This window comes from Tachysurus fulvidraco, chromosome 1 (genome assembly GCF_022655615.1).
Source record: "Tachysurus fulvidraco isolate hzauxx_2018 chromosome 1, HZAU_PFXX_2.0, whole genome shotgun sequence".
Lineage (NCBI taxonomy): Eukaryota > Metazoa > Chordata > Actinopteri > Siluriformes > Bagridae > Tachysurus > Tachysurus fulvidraco.
In genome coordinates, this window is record NC_062518.1 from 39345767 (window position 1) to 39371338 (window position 25572).

The window sequence follows — 25572 nt, forward strand, 5'->3', positions numbered from 1 at the left end:
AAAGCCAAATATAAACTATGTATTTTACTGCATGAATGGTAAGTGCTACTTTGCTTTCTTTACAAACATCCAAATAGTCTCCCTGCTGAGAGGTATCAACATCACCGTGAAAAGCAAATGCTATGGACGAGCACTTTCCCATGGTCAGGCTGTTTGATTTGACAGCCTGGCTGGTGTAAAAATATGGTAAACAGATATCTGTCACACAAGAGACAGCCACAGGCTTCAATTACTGCTGATTACATGTGACCGTCATGCTTGTCTGTGTGGCCATTGACAGAGATTTCTATTTCCAAACTCTGCTTCCCAGACTGAATGGGACTCTTTCAAATGAAACATTAAAAATAATAATTTACTCGTCAGTAGAACAGTGGAAACCCAACAAGAGACCACTTTACCAGGGCTAATGGCAAGTCCATTTATATTTATGTTGCCACTTAAGGCTGTGTTTGAAGGAATTGTATAAAAAAAAACATGGTTTATCTCCTTTTAATGTCTTACACAGGTGGTTAGCTCTGTGAATAATATTCAATACATTGTGTCTATGGCTAACCTGATCTTATTCAACTTCCTCAAATAAATAATTTAATTAGAATTTAATCAACTAGTTAAGCCAAAGAGCATAGATGTAAAATTGCTTCTCTACCACTGACCTTTATGCAGGGGCGCCACTAAGGGGGGAAAAGTTAGGACGATTCTAAGGGCCCATGCACTTTTGGAGCCCCCAGAGGCTTGTATGTTTGATGCTAAAAAGGTGTGGTAGGTGGCTCAGTCTCATTTTCTTTCACAGGGCCCAAAATTGCTAATGGTGCCCCTGCTTTTATGCATTTACAAACAAAAAAATGCAATAGGTTTAATTCTTATATTTATCATCTGTTTACTTATTCCACCAGTCAATTTGTGCTCTGAGAACACAATTAAAAAATTCCATCCATAACAATACACATTTAATTTCAAATGATATTAAGTAAGTAAATCTAAATCTAGAAAACTGGGCTCCTGCATGAAATGCATTACCACTGCTCAACTTACAAGTTTTCTCTTTGTTTTTCTAAAGCTATCTTTAACAGAAGCAGCAAAAAGTATTAGTTATAATGAATACTGCTTTGGCATGATCCATCACTAAAATAATACCTTATAAGTGGTGGTTCTTAATTTTGGTTTACTATGGATAACAATAAACAGACTTTAGTCAGTAATTAATTATCTACTGTACAAAATGCATATACAGTGTAAACTACATGTCCAGTACAATGTAGACAGCTGACCATGACTCACTTATGTGGTTCTTTCCCAAACCGCTGAGACAAAACTGGAAGTGCACGAAAAAAGCTATCACAGTACTGAAACATGAAACAACTTATTTTAACACGTAAACATGTACTAGTGAAAGTAGAATTGCACTGATCACATTCACAGTTTCTATGCAGTTGCAGTTTTGTTTGCAATTCATAGGACATAGGACATTCATAGATTGTACAGCAATAGTTTAATCCAAATAGCATGTGGTCAGTACTTTAAACTTTATTCTGAATTTGAGTGAATGACTAAATTAATGGATAGGATTTTGTTTTATTTTGAAGCTACAACAGTACTCTTATTTGTATCATAGTAGAATTTTTCAATTATGTAAAATTAAAATTGCAGAGGAGCCAGCAGATGTCGCAGTGGCTCTATCATGCCAGAATGTTAACCCTTTCAGATTATGTGTCCATACAACTGACATTATGTTTTTGTTGTCTTACATGTTCTGATTGTTTTGAAATATATATTGCAATCTGAGACATAATAATGTCCATCACAATATAGATCAGACTGAAAGTAAAATAGTCACATATCCTCCCCCATTGCATTTGAAGCAAAATCTAGAAACTGCAGTAATGGTTAACTCTGTCAGCACTAAACCATATATAGTATAAATTGGTTTCTTTATTCTTAAATTCTTTATTGGTTTCTTGCCATTATTAAGAATAGGAATTATACAAGATCTATAAAAGTATTACTTACAACCACACAGTATTAATTTATTTATTAACAAATACAAAATACATGAAAAAACAGATCCTGATTTTACAACATTTCTGGCTGCTAATATCTTTACAAACGTTTTGCAACCCAGAATATATTTAATTTGGTGTCATTGAGGTGACAAAAATTTTTAAAAATTAAGTCACCGTGCTTGGTAATAATGTCCATTGTTTGCTGCAACCATCTCATAAATCATGTCCAAAAGTTCTACTATATGAGCTTCCCTATGTCTGTTATCCAGCACATGATATCTACCTCCACATTTTTGAATGAGCCATTCCAAGTCTCCATTCCTTTTTATGTGTTGTTGTCCACTTTCTCCAAGAGCCTCTGCCCATGTAAACAGAACAAGAGTATGCCTCCATGCAGTCTCCCCCAGTGTGGCCATTGTGCACTCCACTGCTTTCCTGTACTGACTTGTGAAGGTTAAATAAGCAGGCAGAAGTAGAATGAAGGCATGAGGTCCAGGTGTGCACAGAGAAACACTGTGCATGAGATCCTTTTGAAAATTCATATTTATTTCTCTGGAACATCTCCATTTTATCCCATGGGGCTCCACAACTAGTATGGGCTTTCCAGATATGTTTCCTCTCCATAGGTTGCCAACCTTAACATCTTGCCCCAGTATGGTGTGTGTAGCTGACTGGCGTGATGACCAAGCTTCTCCTATGAGCATCACCTTGAGTTCAGTAAGTGGGTAGATTAAACCTTGAGCCTCCTGGCCATCAGAACTGGCTGGTTCAAAGAATTCCTCAGTCTCATCCTCCTTATTAATTGTGCCTGTTGCCTGTCTGTTTGCTCCATTCCTTTGTGGTTCCATCTTATCCTCTGGTCCACTGCTTTTAACTGGGCATGCTAACTCCTCTTTCTCAAACTCGCTGTATGTGGTTTCAGATGATGAATCCATTTCCACACTATGGTCATCCTCTGCTGCACTGTCATAGTTCCATGGTTTAAAATTAAGACTTGGATTAATTTTGATCATTTTAAGCTCCTTGTTATACAGATATTTCCCCCACTTTTCCAATTGCAATGACTTCATCTGCAACATTTGTTTCTCAATGTTTATCTCACTTTTCTGGCTCTCTAATTCTGCTGTATGATTTTCCAGATATTTCTTCTTGGATTCAAGTGTTACATTCAGTTCATTCAACTCTTGTTCTGTTTTCTTGAATGCTTGATCTCTCGACCTTAGATGTAGTTCATGTTTTTCTATGTTGTGCTTCTTTATATCCAATTCTTTATATCGCTTACTCAGGTCTTGTTCTTTGTTTGTGATGCTGTTCTCTCTGATGTTAATTTCTTTCTCCAGATCACATAATTTAAGCTGTTTTGTTTCTAAAGAATGATTCATTTCTTCCAATTTTTCTTGCTTTGTCTTAAGATCATTTATCATGGTGTCATTTTGCTCTTTGTTCATTTGTACCTCTTTTTCCCTTTTCTGTACAATTATCTCTCTCTTTTCCAAATATATTTCTGCACTCCTAATATTTTCCTCTCGTTTCTGAAATGCATCCTCTTTCTTATTCAGTTCTTGCTCCCTCTTTGCCAAGGTCTCTCTGAAATCTTCTAATTGGCTTTCCCATTTTTCAGCAGTCATCTGGTTTTGTTGGTTGTTTAAAAGCTGTTGCTGAGCTGGTTTAACCTCTTCATTTGTGCCCAGTAGCTCTTGGCTCTTTAGTTGAAGGTTATTTTCTCTCTGTGTAAGCTCCTGTTCTTTTTTATAAAGCTCATTTAACTGCTGAACCAAATCATATTCTTTATTAGTCAATTCAGTTTGCCATTTCTCCAGATCCTGTGCCTTGACTTCACACAACTTTTCTGAATTCAGGAGCTCTTGCTCTATTTTCTTAATTTCCTTTTCCCTGTTGTCAAGATTCTCTCTGAGACTCTCAAAGTCTTTCTTTTCTTTTTTAAGATTACTTTGTTTTACCAAAAGTTCATCTTGCATTTTTATTAGTTCTTTTTTGTTCTCTTCAAGGTGTTGTCTAATGTTTTCATGTTCGTTTTCCTGTTTTTCTGAAAAATCTCTTTGTGCTTTTTGCTTACTTTCCAGTGTTTTCTCTGCAGCCTCGTACTCTGCATATTTTTTCAAAATTTGTTTTTCCTTCATATCCAAGTCTTTTACTCTATCTTTAAATTTTTGCTCTTTTTTATAAAGCAAATCCTCCAAATTCTTTAGTTCTTGCTCCCTTATTCCTAATGAATCTTTGATGGTCTCTGATTCATTTTTCATTTGATCAGTTGCAGCTGCCAGGATTTCTTGCTTTTTCAAAAACTCCTGTTCACGTGCTTCAATCTCTTTATTTGTTTCTAACAGGTCTTGGGTTTTAATTTGAAGTTCATATTCTCTCTGTAAAAGTTCCTCTTCTTTTTTCTGAAATTCAGTTGATCTTTTCATCAGACTATTTTCCTTTATAGTTAGTTCTGCTTGCCACGTTTCGAAATCCTGCTTGTTGTGCTCCAGTTCCTGCATGCATTTTGCCAGTTTTTCCATATTGAAGTCGTATAACTGCTCTGATTCAACTAACTGTTGCTCTCTTATGGTGAATTCCTTATCTTGGATGTCTAAATTCTCTCTGTAGCATTTAAATTCTTGTTCTTGATCAGTTTGTTTTACTGCAATTTCCTCTTCCATTTTTTTCAAGAAAAGTTCTTTCTCTTCTAGTTGTTTCTTGATATTTTTTCTTTCCACTTCCTGCTTTTCAGATAAATCCCTCAGTTCTTTGTGCTTGCTTTCAAGTTCCATTTTTCTTTCTGTCAGCTCCTTTTCTCTTCTCTCTAAGTTTTCTTGGAGTATCTGGTTATTTTGGCACTGGCATTTCAGTTTGTTTTCCTTTTCACTTACTTCATGTTCTCTTATATCCAGCTGCTGTTTTTCATATGTTAGTTCTTTTTTTCCTCTTTCAAACTCTTGCATATTTTTACCTAAGATTTGCTCTCTTTTGCAAAGCTCCAGCTCTCTGTTGTGAAGTCTTTTTTCCCACTCTGCATCTTTAATGTCCATTTCCGCAATCCTTTCCGAAAGTCTCTCCTCATAGTATTTTTTCATCTCTTCAGTGTTCTTCTCCATCTCTTTTTTCATTTCACTCATAACCTCTAGTTCCATTTGTTGTGTTTGATTTTTCTGTTTTAACAAACAAATCTCATGTTCCATTTTTTTAATGATCTCTTGGTTCAGTGCATCTTTGATTTTTCCCATTTCTTCAGATTGGTTGAGTATTTCTTTAATATCTTTCTCTCTGCTCTCATTATTTATTATCTGGGACTCCAGGTTCCTTTTATAGTCCTCACATTTTATGTGAATGTCATCTAACTCCTGAATGAGTGCTGCATTCTGACTTTTTAGATTCTTCACCATTACCTGGACTTCATTTAGCTGCCTTTTTAATTCTTCTATGTGGGCACCATTCTCTTCATTCTGTTGTCTCAGATGGTTAATAGTGTTCTCTTTCACCTCTAAGATCTTCCTTGTGTCTTCATCTTTTTTTCTAGCGTTCTCCTCATTTAGATTCTTCATTACCTCTATTTCCTCTTTTATAAATACATTTTCTCGTTTTAAGAACTCTTCCATCTCTTTGTATTCATTCTCCCAGTATTTTATCCTGGAAGTGTATTCAGCCATTTTTGCTTTACTATCATTTTGCACATTTTCCATGGTTCTATGTTCAGCATCAATAGTTTGTTTCAGCATTTCAATCTCCTGGTCTTTGTCTATGAGTTTTTTAACCAAGTCACTGATTTCTGCATCCTTCTCTATCAGTTTACTTTGGATTTCAACATTTTTAGCCATCTCCTGCTCAACTTCTCCATCTTTTTCCTCAAGTTTCTTTGCAAGTTTTGTGTAATTAAATACAGCATTTTCATGTATTTGTTTCACAGCTTTAGAAGCTTCCACTTCTTCTATATAAGCAACTTGCAGCTCTTCCATTTCTTTTGTCATCTGCTCTATCATTTCAATAAGCTTAGTCATCTCTGTTTCCCTCTTTTCATTCATTTCTCTCGATCTTTCCTCTTGCTCTCTTACTTTATTTTCAGTTTTCAGTTTAATTACTTCCATCTCTTTCTGTATCTCTTCAAGCCTTTTCTCAAGTTTGTTTTTCTCTGTTAGCCGTCTCTCCTGCTCTTGATTTTCATTTAAAACATCTTCATATTTTTGTTTTAAATCTGCCATCATCTTCTGCATCTCCTTCATCCCATTTTCTGTATCCTCATGGTCTTTTATGAGCTCTTCTTCTCTATGTTTTCTTTCTTGCTCTTTTAAAATGCTGACACGTTTAAGCTCAATGACATTAACTTGCAGCTCATCTGCTTTTTCTTTCAATTCTTCATTCTCTTTTTCTGTTTCTTCTAATTTCATTATAATTTCTTTCCTCTCTCTAAACCCCTGATTGAGAGCTGAAATTAGTCTGCTGTTTTCCAGGCTTAGCTCCTGAATCTCTCTTTCCCTGTCCTCTGTTAACCAAACCATCCTCTCTTCCAGCTCGCTCATGATGCTCTTTCTGTCATCATCAGTTCTTTCCATTCCCTCTTCCCTTTCTCTGTTTGTTTTTGCTGGTGATTTGACTTTATCTTTCCTCCAGTCAAAAATCCGCCTGATGCTTTTCATTTCCCTCTCTCTCATTCGCTTGAGCTCCAGCTCTTGCCGCTGAAGCTTTTCGTTAACTTCTTTCAGCTTTACATTGACCCTTTCGTTCTTTTGCTTGCCGAGCTCCTGAATCTCCTGCACAACTGGTGAGAAAGCCTCACATCGATTACGTGAAACCATTTTCTCAATCTTTTCTAAAAGTGCAGTTACCTGAGCTTTGGAGCTGTCACCTTCCAAGACAATGCTGCTGATGACATGATATCTTTGTCCACACTTCTCAATCAGCCAGTGAAGATCTCTCCCTCCTCCTTGGATGTGTTGTTCAATAGTAACACCCTCTCTCAGCTGATCACCTCTTGTGAATAGCAGTATGGTATATCTCCATACTCCTTCCCCGAGTAACTCCAAGTGCTCTTTTACTGCTGTAGCTCTGACTAAAGCATCCACCCTCAGCGTCAACAGAAGGGCATGGGGACCAGGAGGACACAGTGTCACACTAGCACAGATCTCACGCTTTATTCTGTCTGTTGTAATTCCTTCAGGACCACCCTCCCATCCAGGAACATCCACTACTGTCACCAGTCTTCCAGAGATTTCTGCTTGCTGCCTTGAACATTCCTCTGTGGCCTGGCCTGTTAGAAACAATGTAGACCCTCTAAGGATGGTATTCCCAGCAGAGCTTTTTCCAGTCTCTCTTTCTCCAAGGAGGACGAGTCGAAGATCTGGGAGACGCCGAGAGCCCCTGGAGAACAAACTCGCTTCATCTAGGTCCTCAGGTAGTGAAATATCAGCTGTGTGAGACAAGAAATCATATAAATAAATCAAGTCAAGTCAAGTCACTTTTATTGTCACATCACCACAGCACATGTGCTTTGGTGAGTGAAATTCTTGGGAGTGTGCTCCAGAAATTGCAGAAACAATTTACATTCAGGTGAAAATGTGCAAATGTGAAAATGTGCAAATGTGCAATATGCTCATACATAGTCAGTACACACAGTGTACTATTAGACATACTTACAATAACACTACACACTATATACAATATGTATTTAGAGAATATTAGATTTACTTGTGCCTTACTTGTCAGCACAGCTTTTATGATCCCTCTTTGTGCTTGAGTCTCCATTATTCTTTGTTTCTTTCTTCTTTCTCTTGCTCTCCGTTTCCCCTCCAACTCAATCCCTAGTAGTAAAGGATCACATTCATAATGTCTTCCTCCTCTTTCCTTTACCATATTTTCTACTTTCCTTATCAGTTCTTTCACCTGAGCACCATCTTTGCCACAGCGTTTGTTTTCGAACACATGGAACCTGTTTCCACACCTCTCAAGAAGCTTCTGAAGAGATTTTCCCGCATTTTGTATTCTTTGTTCTATGGGAATGGAGCCTAGTTCCTCCCCACGTGTGAATAGCAGCATGGTGTGAGTCCACGCTGTCTTGCCCAAATGTTCCAGGTGTTCTTCAACCTGCCTATAGTAGTCCTCTGTGACCGAGGCAGAGGACCGTATCACCAGAAGCAAAGCATGGGGTCCAGGTGGACAGACTGTCACACTTCTCATTGTTTCTCTTGTCACCCAGCCCGGAGTGCCATTGTTAGAATAGTACCATTCCCACCCTGGAGTATCCACAACTGTAACACGATAGCTTGCTATGTCAGCTCGTCTTTTTACACACTCCTCTGTCGGCTTTCCACTTTCAAATCCTCCAGCCATGCCAAGAATTGTGTTTCCTGAAGAACTTTTCCCAGTTCCTTTGCGGCCTAGTAGCACCATACGCAGCTCTGGAAGAGGTGGGTTATCATTATTATGGCCCCCTGCTGTATTATCTGCAGCCTGCTGTTTGGCTTCTGCAGGAGATAACAAAAAGTTAAATAAACGTCTTTAAACTAGCAGTTACCACGTAATTGCAATTAATGTATGTATGCATGTATGTATGTATGTATGTATGTATGTATGTATCTTTTTAATTAAATGGCATAGTATTAGCAGAAATCAAGATTTTTTGTAAATGTAGTATAAAGATACATCAGCACAATGTGAAGCATGCTTTACATGATGCAAATGAATCCTTAGGGAAGCTTTACAACAAACACAGCTATACAGTAGTGCTTGTGCAGCTGTAAGATCTACAGTATATGAGCAAGCACAGGATGTGGAATTTCTCAGAATGAAATACAAAAGAGAATGCTAGTGTTGTAATGAATACTAAAACACATACACACACGCACACACGCACACACACACACAAACACACGCACACACACACACACACACACACACACACACACACACACACACACACACACACACAAACACAAAAGAATTAATGAGTAGGCAATTTGTCATTTCTTCCTCCGGTTTAATTCATGCTAGCAGCAGAAACAAACAGCCCACCCATCAAGTGGCTTCCTTGTATAAAATGTTTCCTTGTATAAAAAGTTTGCTTTCTCTGCATGCAACTGTGACACCACAATTTTTCCCCAAGCAATTTCTTTAGGTGCATATAATAATTTTAAATACTTTAATATATCTTTTCATATGCTGTGTGATGTCATAAAAGCCCAGAAATCTATTTTACAGGAAACTATGCCGCTATTTATAAAGCTTACCGGCACTGAAGGGGTGGGAGCTCTGTGCCTCCATCATTCTGCTTTATCGTCCAGCCTCAGTTGTTTTTTCTTTGATTTGGATCCACTTATTGCTTTATTCTCACCATTGTTTTAATGTAATCTTCTTATAACAGACCATTCACTTCCGACAAGTGAACAAGAGAATGTCACGTGATTAACCTGTGGTTTCTCTCTGACTTGCAATACAACACAGGAAACAGAATATACGGGTGTTGCATACAGACACAGACAGAGCGGAAATCATAAAAACTTGGTGGTTAAACGTTCTTTAGTAAAGAGTGCCATCTTCACATGCTACTTCAGATTCTTTTCAAATTTATTGTACACACTTTACTCTATACACTTTATTGTGTTACACATTGTACTTACAGGTTATAGTGTACTAGCATGTACACAGGTTCCCAACCGTATTCTTGTAATACCCTCTGCCGTGCATATTTTAGTGTTTCCCCTGCTCTAACACACTCACTTCATCTTAAGCTGTTAATTAGCTTATTAAATGAATCAGGTTTTTAGGAATGCAACATGTGCAAGAAAAGCAGTACTCCAGGAGTAGAACTGTGAACCTCTAGGGCAGTACAACTAATCACATGTTTCACTGTAGTAAATAAGCTAAGTGCTTACAGAGAATAAGTGCCCTTCTGACCTTTAAGTAAACAGTCCTGAAAACTTAATGCTGTAATGAATTAAAATGTGTTTGTCTTTTGCATGATTCTAAATCAGTAAAGTTTAAGCATTTTAAATCTGATTATCCTAAAAAAATTTAAGGGACAAAATCACATTTAAAGATTACATTCCAATTTTACTCAAAGATAAGGTTCTGTATCTACCTTTACCTTTACAAGATAATTGTTAGAAACTACTGGAATAATTCCCTGCCAGACTACCAGAGGGACTAGTGTGTTTTAGCTTGTTTAAGGTCACGTGTTCTCCCAACTGTTGTCAACTGTTTCTCGTTATTCTTAAAGGTGTTGTTTGAAAGCCAATGCTGACATTTGAAATCACGAAACAAACACGCCCCTAACCCAAATGGGTCTAAACCCAGTTTTGATAGCTCCACCACACACATACACCAGACAAGTATAACCCAAGTATAACCCAGTATTATGGTGGAACCTGTTGGAGCAGCTGACCGAGGGTGTATTTTTTTATCAATAAATTAACTCAATGAGTAATACTATGGTAATACAAATGTGTTTTTGTAGTACTGTGTGTTGTACCATGAAAGGTTTATCTCCGTTGAGTCTCGGGCCGGCCACAACTGAGGTGCCCTTGAGCAAGGCACCGAACCCCCCAACTGCTCCCCGGGCGCCGCAGCATGAATGGCTGCCCACTGCTCCGGGTGTGTGTTCACAGTGTGTGTGTGTTCACTGCTCTGTGTGTTCACTTTGGATGGGTTAAATGCAGAGAACAAATTCTGAGTATGCGTCACTGTATGTAGCCGTATGTCACTTCACTTCACTTTTCATGCGGAAGACATTCAGTTCTCTCCAGCACTGGAAATCTGATCCTATATTAACACGGGTCCTTCTTCTTGCCTTATCGTAAGCCTTTCTTTGCTTTATTTCTTTGTTCTTATGTTTTATGTAAAAAATGCTTTCTGCTAATGTCACACATGCACACTGAACACTCTCTCCACCCATATTGACAAGACACGCCCCTTTCTGCTCATTGGCTACGTGTTAGTTTTGTTTTTGTTTTTTTTTGGCACACCAACGCAGTTTTCTGAAGCATTTCTCAAACAACAGAGACCCCACCTTTAATGTGTTGCTCTATTTATACCCATGTTGCATGTTGTGTTTTGGTGTCCAGCTGTTTATGTGTTGTTTGTGTTGTTTGAGTTGTATCAAGTTTAAATTACGTTGCATGTGGTGTTTTTATGTAAATAAAGAGTGAGAATTTGAGATAATCTATGTAAATTATGTGAATGTGAAAATGTGAAATAATCTATTCATGCAAAAATAATGTTGTAAAATTTTAAATTATCCTATGTTTACCATGGGGGATGAGTTATCATTTAAATTATCATCACCCACATCCACATTAATTCCTGTAGTAAAAAGCCACTTGAAAATTTGGGAGTTGGTATGTGATTTCAAACTGAATATATTAATCATCCATGATCATTGTATGAAATATCTTATGTGACGAATTTACACAATTCCTTGACTGTTTTTACAGCTGTATTTGTTAAACATGCTTTCTTAATTATATGATCTTTGCAGGCATATGTCAAGGTAAGGTTATACAGTAGCCAAAAGAACATCATTTTGGTAAAATGATAAAATAGTATAACTTATTATTGGCAAAATTCTAAAATTAGGTCAACAGCTGATTTTTCATAATTTTTGGCTGTTTTATAGAAATCTACTGCAGCAATAGTTTTTCCCACATCTCTACACATATTTAATAGAAGAATAGGAGAACATTGTTTATAGTTTTTATGATGCCTGCTTATGTTTCAGGATGTTTTCATGGCAAACTGAAATGTACTTCAATCTGCTTTGGATACAACATACATTTAAAAGCCTTCTATTTAAAACCACAGGTAGTCTGATCTGTTCTGTATTTACTTAGCATGTTACTGAGATCATGCTTCTGACTCAGTATTTCCTAAGTATAAGAGCTGTTCGAAACAAGGAAGGTCTGTTCCCCTGTGTTATACGTAAAGTGGAGCATTCTCAGCTGGCTGCCTGTAGGAATGATGCAAACTGCTTGAAGTACATACACATACAAAAAAATGACAGATACTCTGTACCATGTTATCATATTACATATTATTTAAATATATAATATAATAATAAACATTGTGGTTTTTGTTTATGGTTTCCTGTGATCTCTGACAATGCTATAAATCTTATCATACATCAACAAATTGTGTTTCAGACATTATTAGGTGTGTTATTTATTGTAATTTTTTGAGTGCCTTATCATGCATATAATTACTGCACTTGATTAATAGTTATCTGTATAGATGGAAAATATTTTTTTTTACTCTGCTCTTTATTTTTTGGTCACACCCCTATCTCCTAAGTCTTACTCAAAAGACACACAACACACTGTGTGCTGAATGCTAAGCAATAAATAAATAAATATCACACATTCTTGCAATACCCAGAGGCTGCTTGGCCCTCTCTCTCTCTCTCTCTCTCTCTCTCTCTCTCTCTCTCTCTCTCTCTCTCTCTCTCTCTCTCTCTCTCTCTCACACACACACACACACACACACCACACACACACACATACACACACACACACACACACACACACACACACACACACACACACACACACACACACACACACACACACACACACACACACGGTGGGCTACTCCTTTTCTGCATATAAATGGACGAAGGAAAGAGAGAAGTTGTCCTGCCAGCCTCAGGAGCCTGAAGTGTGTTCGTGTATGCAGTCCAAGAATCGTCCAGCATCTACACCAAAAAAAAACAGAGCAGGTAAATGAACCACCAGTTTTTCAGATTCAGACTATTTGTGATCTGCATTTTCTGTTATTCTGTTATCTTGTGAGTGCTGTATTATAAATAACTATGATTTGATGTATAATTATCTGTTGTTGTTTTTTTGTTTGTTTTGTTTGTTAGTATGTTAGTTAGTAGGATTGCAATAAAACAATGCACAGTTTAATTCCATTGATGAATGGTGCAAACATTTCCAGTGACATTTTTTGTAAATGGTCATTAATATGCATAAACTAATTTTAAAAAGTAACATTGTTTTTAATATTGTTAAAAATGAACATTTATTTATTTATTTATTTATTTATTTATTTATTTATTTATTTATTTATTTATTTATTTATTTATTAAATAATTATGTCTAAAGTATTCCAGGTCATTAAATAGCTGGAAAATTTTTACAGAGCCACTATGGGGGCATGGTGGTTCATTTTTAAGAAGGTGTTGCACCTGATGACTATATTAAGGCCACTATTAAACTTCTAAATTTTTTTGGTGTGGAGTGTTTAATTGAGATGAGGAATTCAGCTAAATTGAACCATTATGGTCACAGAAACATACACATGGTGATGATTAATTTATCTTACAATACATCTAACCAAGTTAAAAAATCAAGGGTTATGGGTCTTGCTTATGATGAAACAGCAAAGAAAGATATATAATATACAGATTTACAACTGTGTGTTTGCAACAGAATCATATATGGATGTGATTGTGATGTAATGGTCAGGTGTCCACATAAATGTGGCTATTTAGTGTATATACCATTGATCAATCACATGACCTAAATTCATACTTCATGGCAACAATATGGAATTAATGACGCAAACTTAACACCTGTCAAATGCTTTGAAATTCTCAAACTTTTAATACATAACAATAGTGATTAGTAAATTGATAATAATGTTTTACTGAATACCAAATATATCTGCTGTAAACATATTTTAATAAATAATTTTAGTTTATGCAATAATTAATACATTTTATTTTAGAAAGTATTATAAATATATGAAGATGCTATTTGAGAATTCAGCTCTTTCTCCAAACTTCAAGTGTTTTTTTTTGTGTGTGTTTGTGTGTGTGTGTGCGTGTGTGTGTGTGTGCGTGTACGTGTGCATGTGTGTGTGTGTGTGTGTGTGTGTGTGTGTGTGTGTGTGTGTGCTTGTTCGTGTGCTTGTGTGTGTGTGTGTGTGTGTGTGTGTGTGTGTGTGTGTGCGTGTACGTGTGCATGTGTGCGTGTGTGTGTGTGTTTGTGTGTGTGTGTGTGCGTGTGTGTGTGTGTGTGCGTGTACGTGTGCATGTGTGTGTGTGTGTGTGTGTGTGTGTGTGTGTGTGTGTGTGTGTGTGTGTGTGTGCATGTACGTGTGCATGTGTGTGTGTGTGTGTGTGTGTGTGTGTGTGTGTGTGTGTGTGTGTGTGTGTGTGTGTGTGTGTGTGTGTGTGTGTGTGTGTGTGTGTGTGTGTGTGTGTGTGTGTGTGTATGTGTGTATGCATGTATATGGTGTTTCAGCTGTAATATGTTCGTTGAAAATGACTAAATACCCTACCCTAAGAAAACATTTTAGTGCTGGTAGATATTTTCTCCTCCCTGTACCAATTGCCAAACATAACTGTGGAAAAAGTGGCATCATCAACAATTTGTGAATGCTCTGAGTGAAAACAGGGCATTTACTGTGTTTAAGATGACTCACTGTTCCAGAAGTTTTGTAGGTGCTAAAATAGTGCCCACAGTTCTACATGTTTACACACACACAGACTTTATGCAACAGATGGTAAAATGAGCTCATAAGCATTCATATGGTTTTGAATAAAAACAGATGATGTGTATGTATATAAAAAAAATTCCATCAGAAATGAACATTTACAGCGCCCTTATTCAAACAAATTCCAGGTGACAAATAAAAGCTAAAATATGCTCAGTCTTCTTGGTTTGCAGAATGTGAGGAAATATTTTGCAAACATTTAAAATGTTTGACGCTGGGTTACAGACTCTTATACCTTACATACAATAACTAGTTTCTACTACAAAAATAACTTAGCCTATTTGTTCCTCATTTGCCATTTAGAGTTAAAAATAGTTCAGAATTGCACATACATATTTGCTGACTCAGACGTCTGTGTAACATTTGGCTTGAGTTGATTAAGACATAGATGTGTTGACCAGCTCATCCATCATCAGTGACACTTGTGTTAGCCACAGCTATGTGCAGCTTCCCTGATAAAATGTAACACTGATAAATGAATAAATCACAGTTTATTTGAACATTCTCCATATAAGATTATTTTCTTTTCACTTAAAGTGGTAAATAAAGTGACATTTTCTTCTGCAGTTTTAGTAGCACATAAAAATGGAATGGCAGAAAGGCTTGAGGAAACACTACAGACACTAAAACCTTAAAAAACATCATTAGCATTATTATCATGTCATTATTGTGTCATTAATTGTTTTAATTCCTCCATAAAAGTTTAGGAGTGAGTGTCAAAAATATTTTTTCTTCAGTGTACTAGACATGACTGACCAGGAGACTCCTGAGAATGTGGCCTCAACACCCACAGAGGCCCCTGTACGCCCCAAACAGGCATCTCACCGTGGGCGCACCGTGGGCCCAAAAGCCAACTCTAATAAAGACCTTGAAGAGATCCCGGAGTTTGAGCCTTTTATGCTCATGCCTAGAGGTCCTCCACCACTTACTGGTAAGCTGAACCCAACCCCATGAATGAAACCGCTTTTTTAATCTGAAATTATAATCTATGATGCAGGTAATTATTAACTCTAACACAGAATTAATGAACACTTTAAAGTTTATTGCATTAAAATGATGTGTAGTCTACCTATTATATGAAAAATGATATTATATGAAATATGAAAAATACTGAAGTATCTGCTATTAACTGGTTAACAAATGTGCCCAGTGATGTAACATCAAAATGCTGAGTTGTTTAAATGTTTCCTCTAATTCACTCTGCTTTACATTTACTGCTTCCTCCTGATTGAAGAGGCTTCTTTTCTTGTGGCAGAGATAATTCCTGCAAAAAAAATTATTCCCCACCTCATCAGAGCAAAGTCTTTATGCATCCCTGTAAAGATCGTTAGTAGCATTTTGAAATAGTTAAACCTTTGTATGCATGTTCTTTATTTATTCTTAATTATTATATTGTCCCAATATTTTTATTTATCTACATAGTGTTATATTTTATATATTTAGTTATATATGTTATTATAATATATACAAAATATTTTAGTAATATGCTTGAGATATTTCCTGGTGAATGCAGCATAATGATTCTAAAGACCTCTTCCTAATGACATAATTCCATAAAGGTTCAAAACTTATAACAACCTAATAATTCAATTATAAAAATGTAATAATAAATTTAAATTTACAGATATTCTATCATTGTGTTCATTTGTGCAGAGTATCTGGATGTCTGGGATGTTAATATGCTCAAACAGGTCCATGAGGAGAACAAGCAAATGCATCACACACACCTCTACTACTGTGACCACCTGATTGTGCGCAGAGCACAGGAGTTCCTCATCAAAATCACCTTCAACCGTCCATTCAAGCCTGAACAGGACAAGTTTGCTGTTGAGTTTTCTATTGGTGTGTCACTTTAAATTAAATCATAGTTTGTTATTGTTAAATTACAGTTGCAGGAAAAAAGTTTGAAAACCCTATGAACTTACCATGTCACAATTATAGACCAAAACATTCTGGCTAATCTAATAACACATAAACTGTAGTACTTTTCAAATCTTTATTGAGCACATTGAGCAATTATTACAGTGCAGGCCTGACAAATGAATAGGGAACTAATGAATTTAATAAATTGTAGAGGCTCTGTTACAGCAACAAACTTCACCAAATGTTTCCTTGGCTTACAAGAAAGACACAATGATGAGGAAGAATGTTATTACAATTTCACCCCACAAAATTGTTTCTGTTACTTCGCAATTAGGTTTAAGTCAGGACTGTCTTGGCCAAAACACATATTTTTACAATTACATGCACAAACACTCAAACAAATCATAAGACACTGAATGTCTATTGCAGTGTGCTATCCAAAACATTTCCTAAAATGTATATTTAGTCCAGAGAATTGAAAGTATTAAGTCTTACAGATTCCACTTAATTTTGCTGTCTTCCTCTTTTCATAGTATTTTGCTGAGGGTGTGTTGAGAAATAATGGCAGTAACTTTGCAATCAAGAACAAATTGTTGATGCGAGTAAGAGAGTGAGCAGGAAACATTGCCATTTGGTTCCTTTCAATTCTTGTTCTGCTTCCTCATCTTCTCTACTTCCTCATATCATTCTTCTTTCGATAAGTTCACTAAACTTTAATACCATGTTTCTTCTTAAGAAACTAAGTATTTGTATTTGAGATGTATTTGTATTTGAATGAATTTTCAAAAGTGAAAAATGTTTATTCAACTGGTGACATGATTAATTGCTTATATTCCAATGTAAACAATAGAGAACATAAGGAAGAAATGGCTTGGTGTGATCTACACACCAAACAGCCTACAGTAGTTTACACTCTCAAATATACTATCTCTGTCCTCTCCAGCTGTACACTAGAGCTAAAAAAAAAAAAGAACCAGCTAATATATATATATATATATATATATATATATATATATATATATATATATATATATATATATATATATATTGAACTATAACTCAAGTGATAGCTTTTACATTTACAGGTGTTCAACATATTTCATTCTTCAGCTTTTTTTTTTTTTTATACATAATCTGCTATGGATTATTGTACAATTTGTAGCTGCCCCAGCGGTCACCCAAAGATGACCCAAAAGAAAAAATCTTCCCAAAACTCCATAAACAACAATAATAAGTATAATTGAACATTTGTCAGTTATATCAATTACTTAGTTTGCTGTGTTCACTATATGTCTATTGTTATGGTCAACAGTGTGTGCAGGTATCATTTCTACATGACTTCTTCTTTACTAGGCGCTGGCGCACAGTACAGCAAAGGCACATACATCCCTGTCTTCCCAACTCTGGAACGGCAGAGTGTGTGGCGTGGTCAGATCTTAGAGAGCTCAGAAAATGTTGTCACCATGGGCATCACCCCTGCTTCTGACTGCATTGTGGGAAAGTACAGAATGCATATTGCTGTGGTCACTCCATATGGCATTCGGAGGACTAGGAGAGACCCAAGATTGGACACGTATATAATTTTCAACCCCTGGTCACCAGGTCAGGCTCTTATGTTAAATGAAGCTGATCTTTTTATAATTGTTCTGAAGTTCTGGCTGCAAAGCAAATCACAGAATTACATTAAAGCTTGTTTATTTGAATATGTAACAAAGTTTATTATATTAAATGATATTATGTCTCGCTCATTGTAGGTGATAGTGTGTTCCTTGATGATGAAGAGGAGAGAGAGGAATGTGTGCTAAATGAATTAGGCATCATCTATCATGGCGCGTATGATGATGTTTCTGAACGTACTTGGAACTATGGACAGGTACATAAGGTCTAGAGCACATATTAACACGAGTCTTTGGAAACAGCAACCATACAGATTAATGCAACAGAAACCAGTAACATGAAATTGTAGGCTATTTACAAAGAATTCAAGCCACATTTAATCACATAGTAAATAGGAATATATGATCATTTGAGCTTGTTTATAATATAACAATATTTCTGTTTAATTACTAATCAGTTGAAAAAAAATGCTGCCCCCTCATCACAGTGACTTAGCAACCCAGTCAATAGATTAAATTTCGTGACTATGTCACGAACTGCCATGAGACTGGGTTGGACTTAGGCACTTTGTAATGCTATTTTGCCTTTTCTATTCCGTTTTAGTTTGAGTTTGGGATTCTGGATGCATGTCTGTTCGTCTTGGATAAAGCTGAAATGCCCCTCACCAACCGTGGAGATCCTATCAAAATCAGCAGGGTGGCCTCTGCTATGGTGAGATGTTGAGACAAGAGGACATAAAAGCTTTATCAGGGCTGTTACATAATAGTCCACCATTAAGAAAGCATTACAGGAAAAGCAAACAGTTCTTTCTAAAACAAAATATATCAAAATTCTATTTTATGGATTTTATGTATTTGACATAAAGTAACATTATGATCTTATGCTCACAACGTACTCACAATATTAATTATTAGTAGCTCAAATGATCAATTAATAGTTCAACTATATAATATAAAATTGTCCATGCTACTGTGTTGGTCCATTAGATGAACTCACGTGATGATGATGGTGTACTGGTGGGAAACTGGAGTGGTGATTACCTGTATGGTGTAGCTCCTACCTCCTGGACAGGCAGTGTTGAGATCCTGCTGGACTACGCTGGAAGTGGTGGTCAATCAGTTGGTTATGCCCAGTGCTGGGTCTATGCTGCTGTGTTTAATACCTGTAAGTGCATGAAATATGCTTTTACTGCCCTCTGCTGATCAAATACTGTTTTCACATAGAATACAGTGATTTCTACTTATTTTGAATAAAAATGCTTTAACTAGTTGCGTAAAAGGAATAACTCGAACATTCACTGACTATATGGATTATCAGTAACTTAAAACTTTTTCTGGGTCCTGAATGCTATTCTTAGTTTTTATATTTCTGAGTATAATTCTTAAAAACAAATGAATATAACAGTAATACTTACATTTACACCATTTAGCAGACACCCTTATCCAGAGCAACTTACAGAAGTAATATCCTAAGAGTACTTAGTGTACTTAATCTATTAAAAAATAGCCTTTATACTTCTGTGTCACTGTCAATCACAGTATATATATATATATATATATATATATATATATATATATATATATATATATATATATACTGTGATATAAGTACTTGCTAAATATTATAATAGTTTCGCTTAAACAAATGATTAAATGTTCATTCCATTGCCTTTGCCTATAGGGCCTACATGCAACTGAAATGCCAAATTGTAAAACTGTGTTAATGATTTGTATGGTTATCAATTTATGTTTTTTAATCAAGATACCCCTGTTTAAAAATTGTATGTGTTCTCTTGTTGCCTTTCAGTCTTACGCTGTCTGGGTATCCCTGGCAGAGTGGTCACTAACTTTTTCTCTGCCCATGACAACAATGGAAACCTAAAGATGGACATCATACTTGATGATAATGGCAAAGTGGACAGAAGCCGCACCAGGGACTCCATTTGGTCAGTATATATTATTAAACCATAAAATTCACATTAAAAATGATTAACAAAAATTCTACACATCAACATAACATCACGTTATTGTTCAGATGACTGGAAATGAGTTTGTAGGGCTTCATATCCTAGGTACAGTACAGCAGTTTATAAGGTGTTAATTTTGTAGTGGTTTAAATTTAATTTGATTCCAAATTTGTATGTCATAAAGGAATTATCACTGCTGGAATGAGTGCTACATGGCAAGACCTGATCTCCCTGAAGGCTTTGGAGGCTGGCAGGTCGTGGATGCTACACCTCAGGAGACCAGTGATGGTGGGAACTCATGCAAAAACACATTCAAATTTAAATTCAATCATATTTATTTATCATATTCATTTAAATTTGTATTACGTTTTTAACAGTTGACATTGTCTCAAAGCAGCTTTACAGAACATAAACATAAAACAAAAAGTTAATATGAAGGTTAATATAATACAAAAATTCAAGATTAATATGAAATATATTTAAATTTGCTTGTATTTATCCCCGATGAGCAAGTCTGAGGTGACTGAGGCGAGGCAAGGAAAGACTTCCTTGGATTGTAAAGGAAGAAAGCTTGAGAGGAGCCAGACTCATAAGGGAATCCATTCTTATTTTCGTGACACTGGAGGGTGTGATTGTAAATATACTCTAATTCAATATACAGTCCAACAAATGTTGTATTGATGAGGAGTTTGTTGTCCTTAAAACCACATGTAGTTGGCAACCCCTCTTAATATGTCCAAATTTTTTATGAAGCACAGTCCAACTGGAACTGGTAATTCTCTAGAAGTCTCAGCATCCTCACATGGTTGGCCTCATCTCAGTGACAGTCCAAAATCTTCATGGCATGGAAGACAATCGGAGCTGGTACAATGCCTCGGAATGGGTAGAAAGAGAGAAACTGTGGAGAGGGATTAGTGTAGCTTCTGTTCATAATAATAGCAAGCACTCGGTGATAAGGTGCATGTATTAAGCCCAAGATTATGGAAAGTATTATGTGTATGCCTGAATAAAGAGATACATTTTTAATCTACATTTAAACTGGGAAATTGTGTCTGAGCCCCAAACATTATCAGGAAGACAGTAGATTTTGTAGTGAATTTTTAGATTTTTTTTCTTTGTAGATTTAAATAGTGAATCCTTGAGGGACCCCATAATTAACTGACAATAAACTGAAGGATTCACCATTTACTTCTACAAAATGGTATCGATCAGACAGGTAGGATCTAAACCAACTTAAAGCCTGTCTTTGTATACCTGTGTAATTTTATAAACGATCTAGGAGAATGTTGTGATCTATAGTATCAACTGCTGCACTAAGGTCAAGTAGAAATAATAGTGGCATGCAGTCTTGGTCCGAAGCTAAGAACAAGTCATTTGTAACTTTAACAAGTGCAGATTCTGTGCTATGATTGAGCCTGAAACCCGATTGAAACTCTTCAAAGATATTGTTCTCCTGCAAGAAGGAACACAGTTGAGCAGACACAACTGTTCTAGTATTTTAGACATAAACAAAAGTTTTGAGATGGGTCTGTAATTTAATAGTTCATTAGGATCTAAATTAGGGGCCTAATAACTGCCGACTTGAAGGATTTAGGAACATGATCTAAAGATAACGAGGAGTTAATACTATTAAGAAGAGACTCACCAGCTGTATGTCACACTTCTTTCAGCAATTTAGCAATTAAGCAATTAGCTCTCAGGGGTTGAACATCAACTATTTTGTTGCTGATACTTTCAATTTTATCAGTGCTTACTACTGAACTGTGATAGAATAGTGTTTTCAGATTCATTCATAATTTTTGTTAATCTAGCCACTGTGTTAAATAAAAAACCTGGGATAGTTCTATGAGTTTGCTTAGGTTCTCAGCTCTAGCAGCTTTTAGAGTCTGTCTTTAGCTAGGCATACTGTCCTTGTGTGCAATTCTAAAGACTTCTAATTCATTTTTTTCCATTTTTGCTCGTGCTTATGGGTTGCTCTCGTGAGGGTGTGAATACAACTATTATACCATGGTGTGAGTGTTTTGTCTCTGAACTTTTTTTAATCGGATTGGGGCAACAGTGTCTAGAGTGCTAGTGAAGATAGTGCATATTCTGTTAGTCATTTAATCTAAATCGTTTGCATTTAAGAGTATTGTAAATTGAGACAGATCAGGCAGGTTATTTGTGAATCTGTCTTTAATAGTCAGAATACTGTTTTACTGAGTCGATAACGTGGTGAGACAATGTTAATCTGTTCTACAGGTGTACAATATGTCCTTTCAGTATGAGATAATGATGTCATCATTTTGAGGTATAATATCTATAGTATATCAGTGACATCTATTCTAGGTAATATTAAAAAATCTATCATATGATTAAGTCAATGATTTGGTCTAGTGATGTTTTATTTAAAATCTCCTACAATTAACACTTTATTAAAATGAACCAATAAGTCTGAAAGAAACCTATCACCACAAATTTTAGCAATCAGATACAGTATACACTTTGTCACAGACTCAAATGATGATCATATTCTACACAACTATATCCAGAACAACTTCCCGATTATCTGTCTCACTTGATTATTAGCAATTAGCAAGTCAAAGGTGACAGACTCAGGGAATAACTCCCTGATATGAAATAAGATAGAAACCTCGAGAGGGACCAATAGAACCCATTTTCTGTTTCTTCTCATTACAGAGTACAGTCATATAGAGAGGGAAAATGGTGACAAATAAATTAATAGTTTACAGAATACTTTGCATGAGTCCTGAGATAATCAAGAATGTTTTTGTTTTCTTGTAGTCAGAGTATAGTTTTTGTGCCCATGGCAGCAGTCTGTGCATGATCCCAACATCATGCAGTATCATGCATCAGGATTGCAATTCACTTGAAGAAAAGAAACTTCACCACCCTGAGAGCAAGTATCTTGCTTCATGTATATCCAATTCTTCATCAATTTTAGAGATTCTAACTGTATTACAGGTATGTACCGGTGTGGACCTGCATCTGTTGCAGCCATTAAACATGGCCAGGTCTGCTATCCGTTTGATGCCCCATTTGTGTTTGCAGAGGTGAGTAGATTACTGTAGCTTCTAATTTTAACAATCCTGCATCTTTTTACTCATAGTTCATGCCCACACCCTGTTTGTATACAGCTTATCAAGTGGAAAATAGATAACAACTTGAGAAAAGTTAACTAAGAACCATTTATGTAGCTATTGATCACAAAGGACAATTTATAAAATGCTCATGATGATGATAATGATGAAGATTATTTATTTATTTATTTATTTATTTATTTATTTATCTAATATTATTAGTTTTATAATATTATTATTTAAACAGGTATACTTTTTATGCTCTTACCTTTCTACCTCAACTGATGCCCTTCAGGTGAACAGTGACTTGGTGTACTACAGCAGAAATAAAGATGGCACACTGTATCCGGTGAGGGTGAACACCAGCTATGTGGGTCGCATGGTACTGACCAAAGCAGTTCTGGATAAAGGACGGAGAGAGATTACTGGCCATTACAAGTTCCCTGAGGGTAGGTCAGCTAGAACACTACCGCATACTATAAACTATGTCTGGTATGACTTCCACATGATTATGACTAATTTTTATTTACAACAATTACTTTAAAAAGATACAAGATAAATTAATAGTGCTACAACCTCACTGTCTTTGTCTATCTGTAGGCACTGCAGAGGAACGCAGAGTTCTGGAGAAAGCTGAGGAGTTCGGCTGTCAGCGGGAGAAAGCTGATGTGCCTCAAGCAGATGTGGAAGTAGAGATCCTTGCTCGAGAGGTGCAGCGGGGTGATGATTTTGACCTAGAGCTGAATTTCACCAACCACAGCAACCATCAACGTGTGGTGGACATCTACGTCAGTGGTAATGTGGTCTACTACACAGGAGTGCCAAGTGCTGAGGTTATCTTCCAGACCCTGGAGGTGACACTGGAACCAGAGCAGAGTGAGTGTGTGTGTGTGTGTGTGTGTGTGTGTGTGTGTGTGTGTGTGTGTGTGTGTGTGTGTGTGTGTGTGTGTGTGTGTGTGTGTTAGCAATGGTTAGCAAATTCACATGAGTTAGATAAAATATCTCAATATCTAATTAGGTTCAAGTCAGACTTTCATCATAAAGCATCCTTATGTGTATCATGGCTAAATTAAAATATCATAATTGTACTATGTTTGCTTCACTGCCCCCTATTGAATCCAGATAAAAAGGAAAAAATTGTGGTACGCAATGCGGACTATCAGAGTAAGCTGGTGGAACAGGGGAACCTGAACTTCATCGCTACAGGAAAGGTGCAAGAGACGGGGCGAATTATAACCACCATGAGTGTTGTCACTGTGCACAATCCCAAACTCACTGTGCAGGTGTGATTTACCACCCTGATGAACAATAATAAACATTGATTTGTTAATTTTACACACAAAAGTCTCATAATATATGACCCATAATTTATGATCTATTTTATCCTCTCTCTCTCTCTCTCTCTCTCTCTCTCTCTCTCTCTCTCTCTCTCTCTCTCTCTCTCTCTCTCTCTCTCTCTCTCTCTCTCTCTCTCTCTCTCTCTCTCTCTCTCTCTCTCTCTCAGGTGGCTGGATCTCCCAGAGTGGCTGAAGAGATGTATGTGACAGTGGAGTTCACCAACCCTTTTAAATTCAATTTGGAAAATGTGTATGTCCGTGTGGAGGGGCCTGGTGTCATGTCTATTAATACAAAAAAATACAGGTACACAAAGTCAAGTTTTTTTCAAGTGTATTTATCAGTGTTTTCTGTTGAATATATGAATATGACAGGTATAATATCCAGCAAGTTGGCCAAAAATGTATTCTGACAATCATGACACTTAAAAACTGTATGTCTATATGATTTGCAGCACAATTGGGCCAGGCAACTCTATCACATGGACTGAGAGCTTTAGTCCTCGAAGAGCAGGAACCACCAAACTGATGGCCAGCCTGGACTGTGCAGCTCTCAGGCAGGTATATGGAGAGGTGGAGGTCACCATCCAGCCATAAAGAGAGAGAGAGAGAGAGAGAGAGAGAGAGAGAGAGAGAGAGAGAGAGAGAGAGAGAGAGAGAGAGAGAGAGAGAGAGAGAGAGAGAGAAAATTATGAGTTAACATTGAATTAAATGAATACATAGGTCACCATGAATTAAAAAACTGTACTCAGTATTCTATGCTATATCTTGTCTATATTTTGCAAAAATCTGCTTTAGTGAAAATCATACAGCAGTGATAGAAAGTCACAATGTGTAAACAACTGATTCTGGAAATAAAGAGCATTTGAATTTAAGCATTTTTTCTGCTGTTATTTTTATAAATACAGTATTTGTTGATCTGATTTGCACCATACATATCTGCATTTAATTGAGAAAACAATTTCAAATATATTCTGGGTTAACTAATGCCAATGTAAGAATTCTACCATGCTAAAGAAACTTGTGCGCTGTTTATTTTCATTTGAACACTTTTTGGATACAATAAGCTTTGCAAAACAAGATTTATTCACATACCATAGCAGGGCTGGTGGTATGTGACAAGCCACAACATCTCTCTCTAAGGTCACAGGGTCAGTGTTTTATAGGAAATAACATATAAGGAAAATCCAGGCGAAGGTAAAATAACATTAACCCCTAGTGGTGTA

The 25572-nt window shown here is 36.4% G+C and overlaps 2 protein-coding genes across 2 annotated transcripts; one reads left to right on the top strand and one right to left on the bottom strand.

Moving 5' to 3' along the window:
• Positions 1-1935: 1935 nt before the first annotated feature.
• Positions 1936-9427, bottom strand: si:dkey-185m8.2 (trichohyalin). The gene is made up of 3 exons (XM_027178197.2): positions 9224-9427; positions 7697-8461; positions 1936-7407 (listed from the first exon to the last, which is right to left on the bottom strand). Exons 1-3 carry the CDS (start codon positions 9258-9260, stop codon positions 2171-2173), a joined length of 6039 nt encoding a protein of 2012 aa, XP_027033998.2. The 5' UTR covers positions 9261-9427; the 3' UTR covers positions 1936-2170.
• Positions 9428-12541: 3114 nt separating this feature from the next.
• Positions 12542-25221, top strand: f13a1b (coagulation factor XIII, A1 polypeptide b). The gene is made up of 15 exons (XM_027178198.2): positions 12542-12702; positions 15224-15417; positions 16140-16328; positions 17703-17951; positions 18104-18222; positions 18570-18677; positions 18953-19130; positions 19773-19911; positions 20117-20220; positions 22897-22985; positions 23308-23461; positions 23613-23888; positions 24135-24295; positions 24517-24653; positions 24802-25221. Exons 2-15 carry the CDS (start codon positions 15234-15236, stop codon positions 24941-24943), a joined length of 2229 nt encoding a protein of 742 aa, XP_027033999.1. The 5' UTR covers positions 12542-12702; positions 15224-15233; the 3' UTR covers positions 24944-25221.
• The last annotated feature ends 351 nt before the right edge of the window (positions 25222-25572 follow it).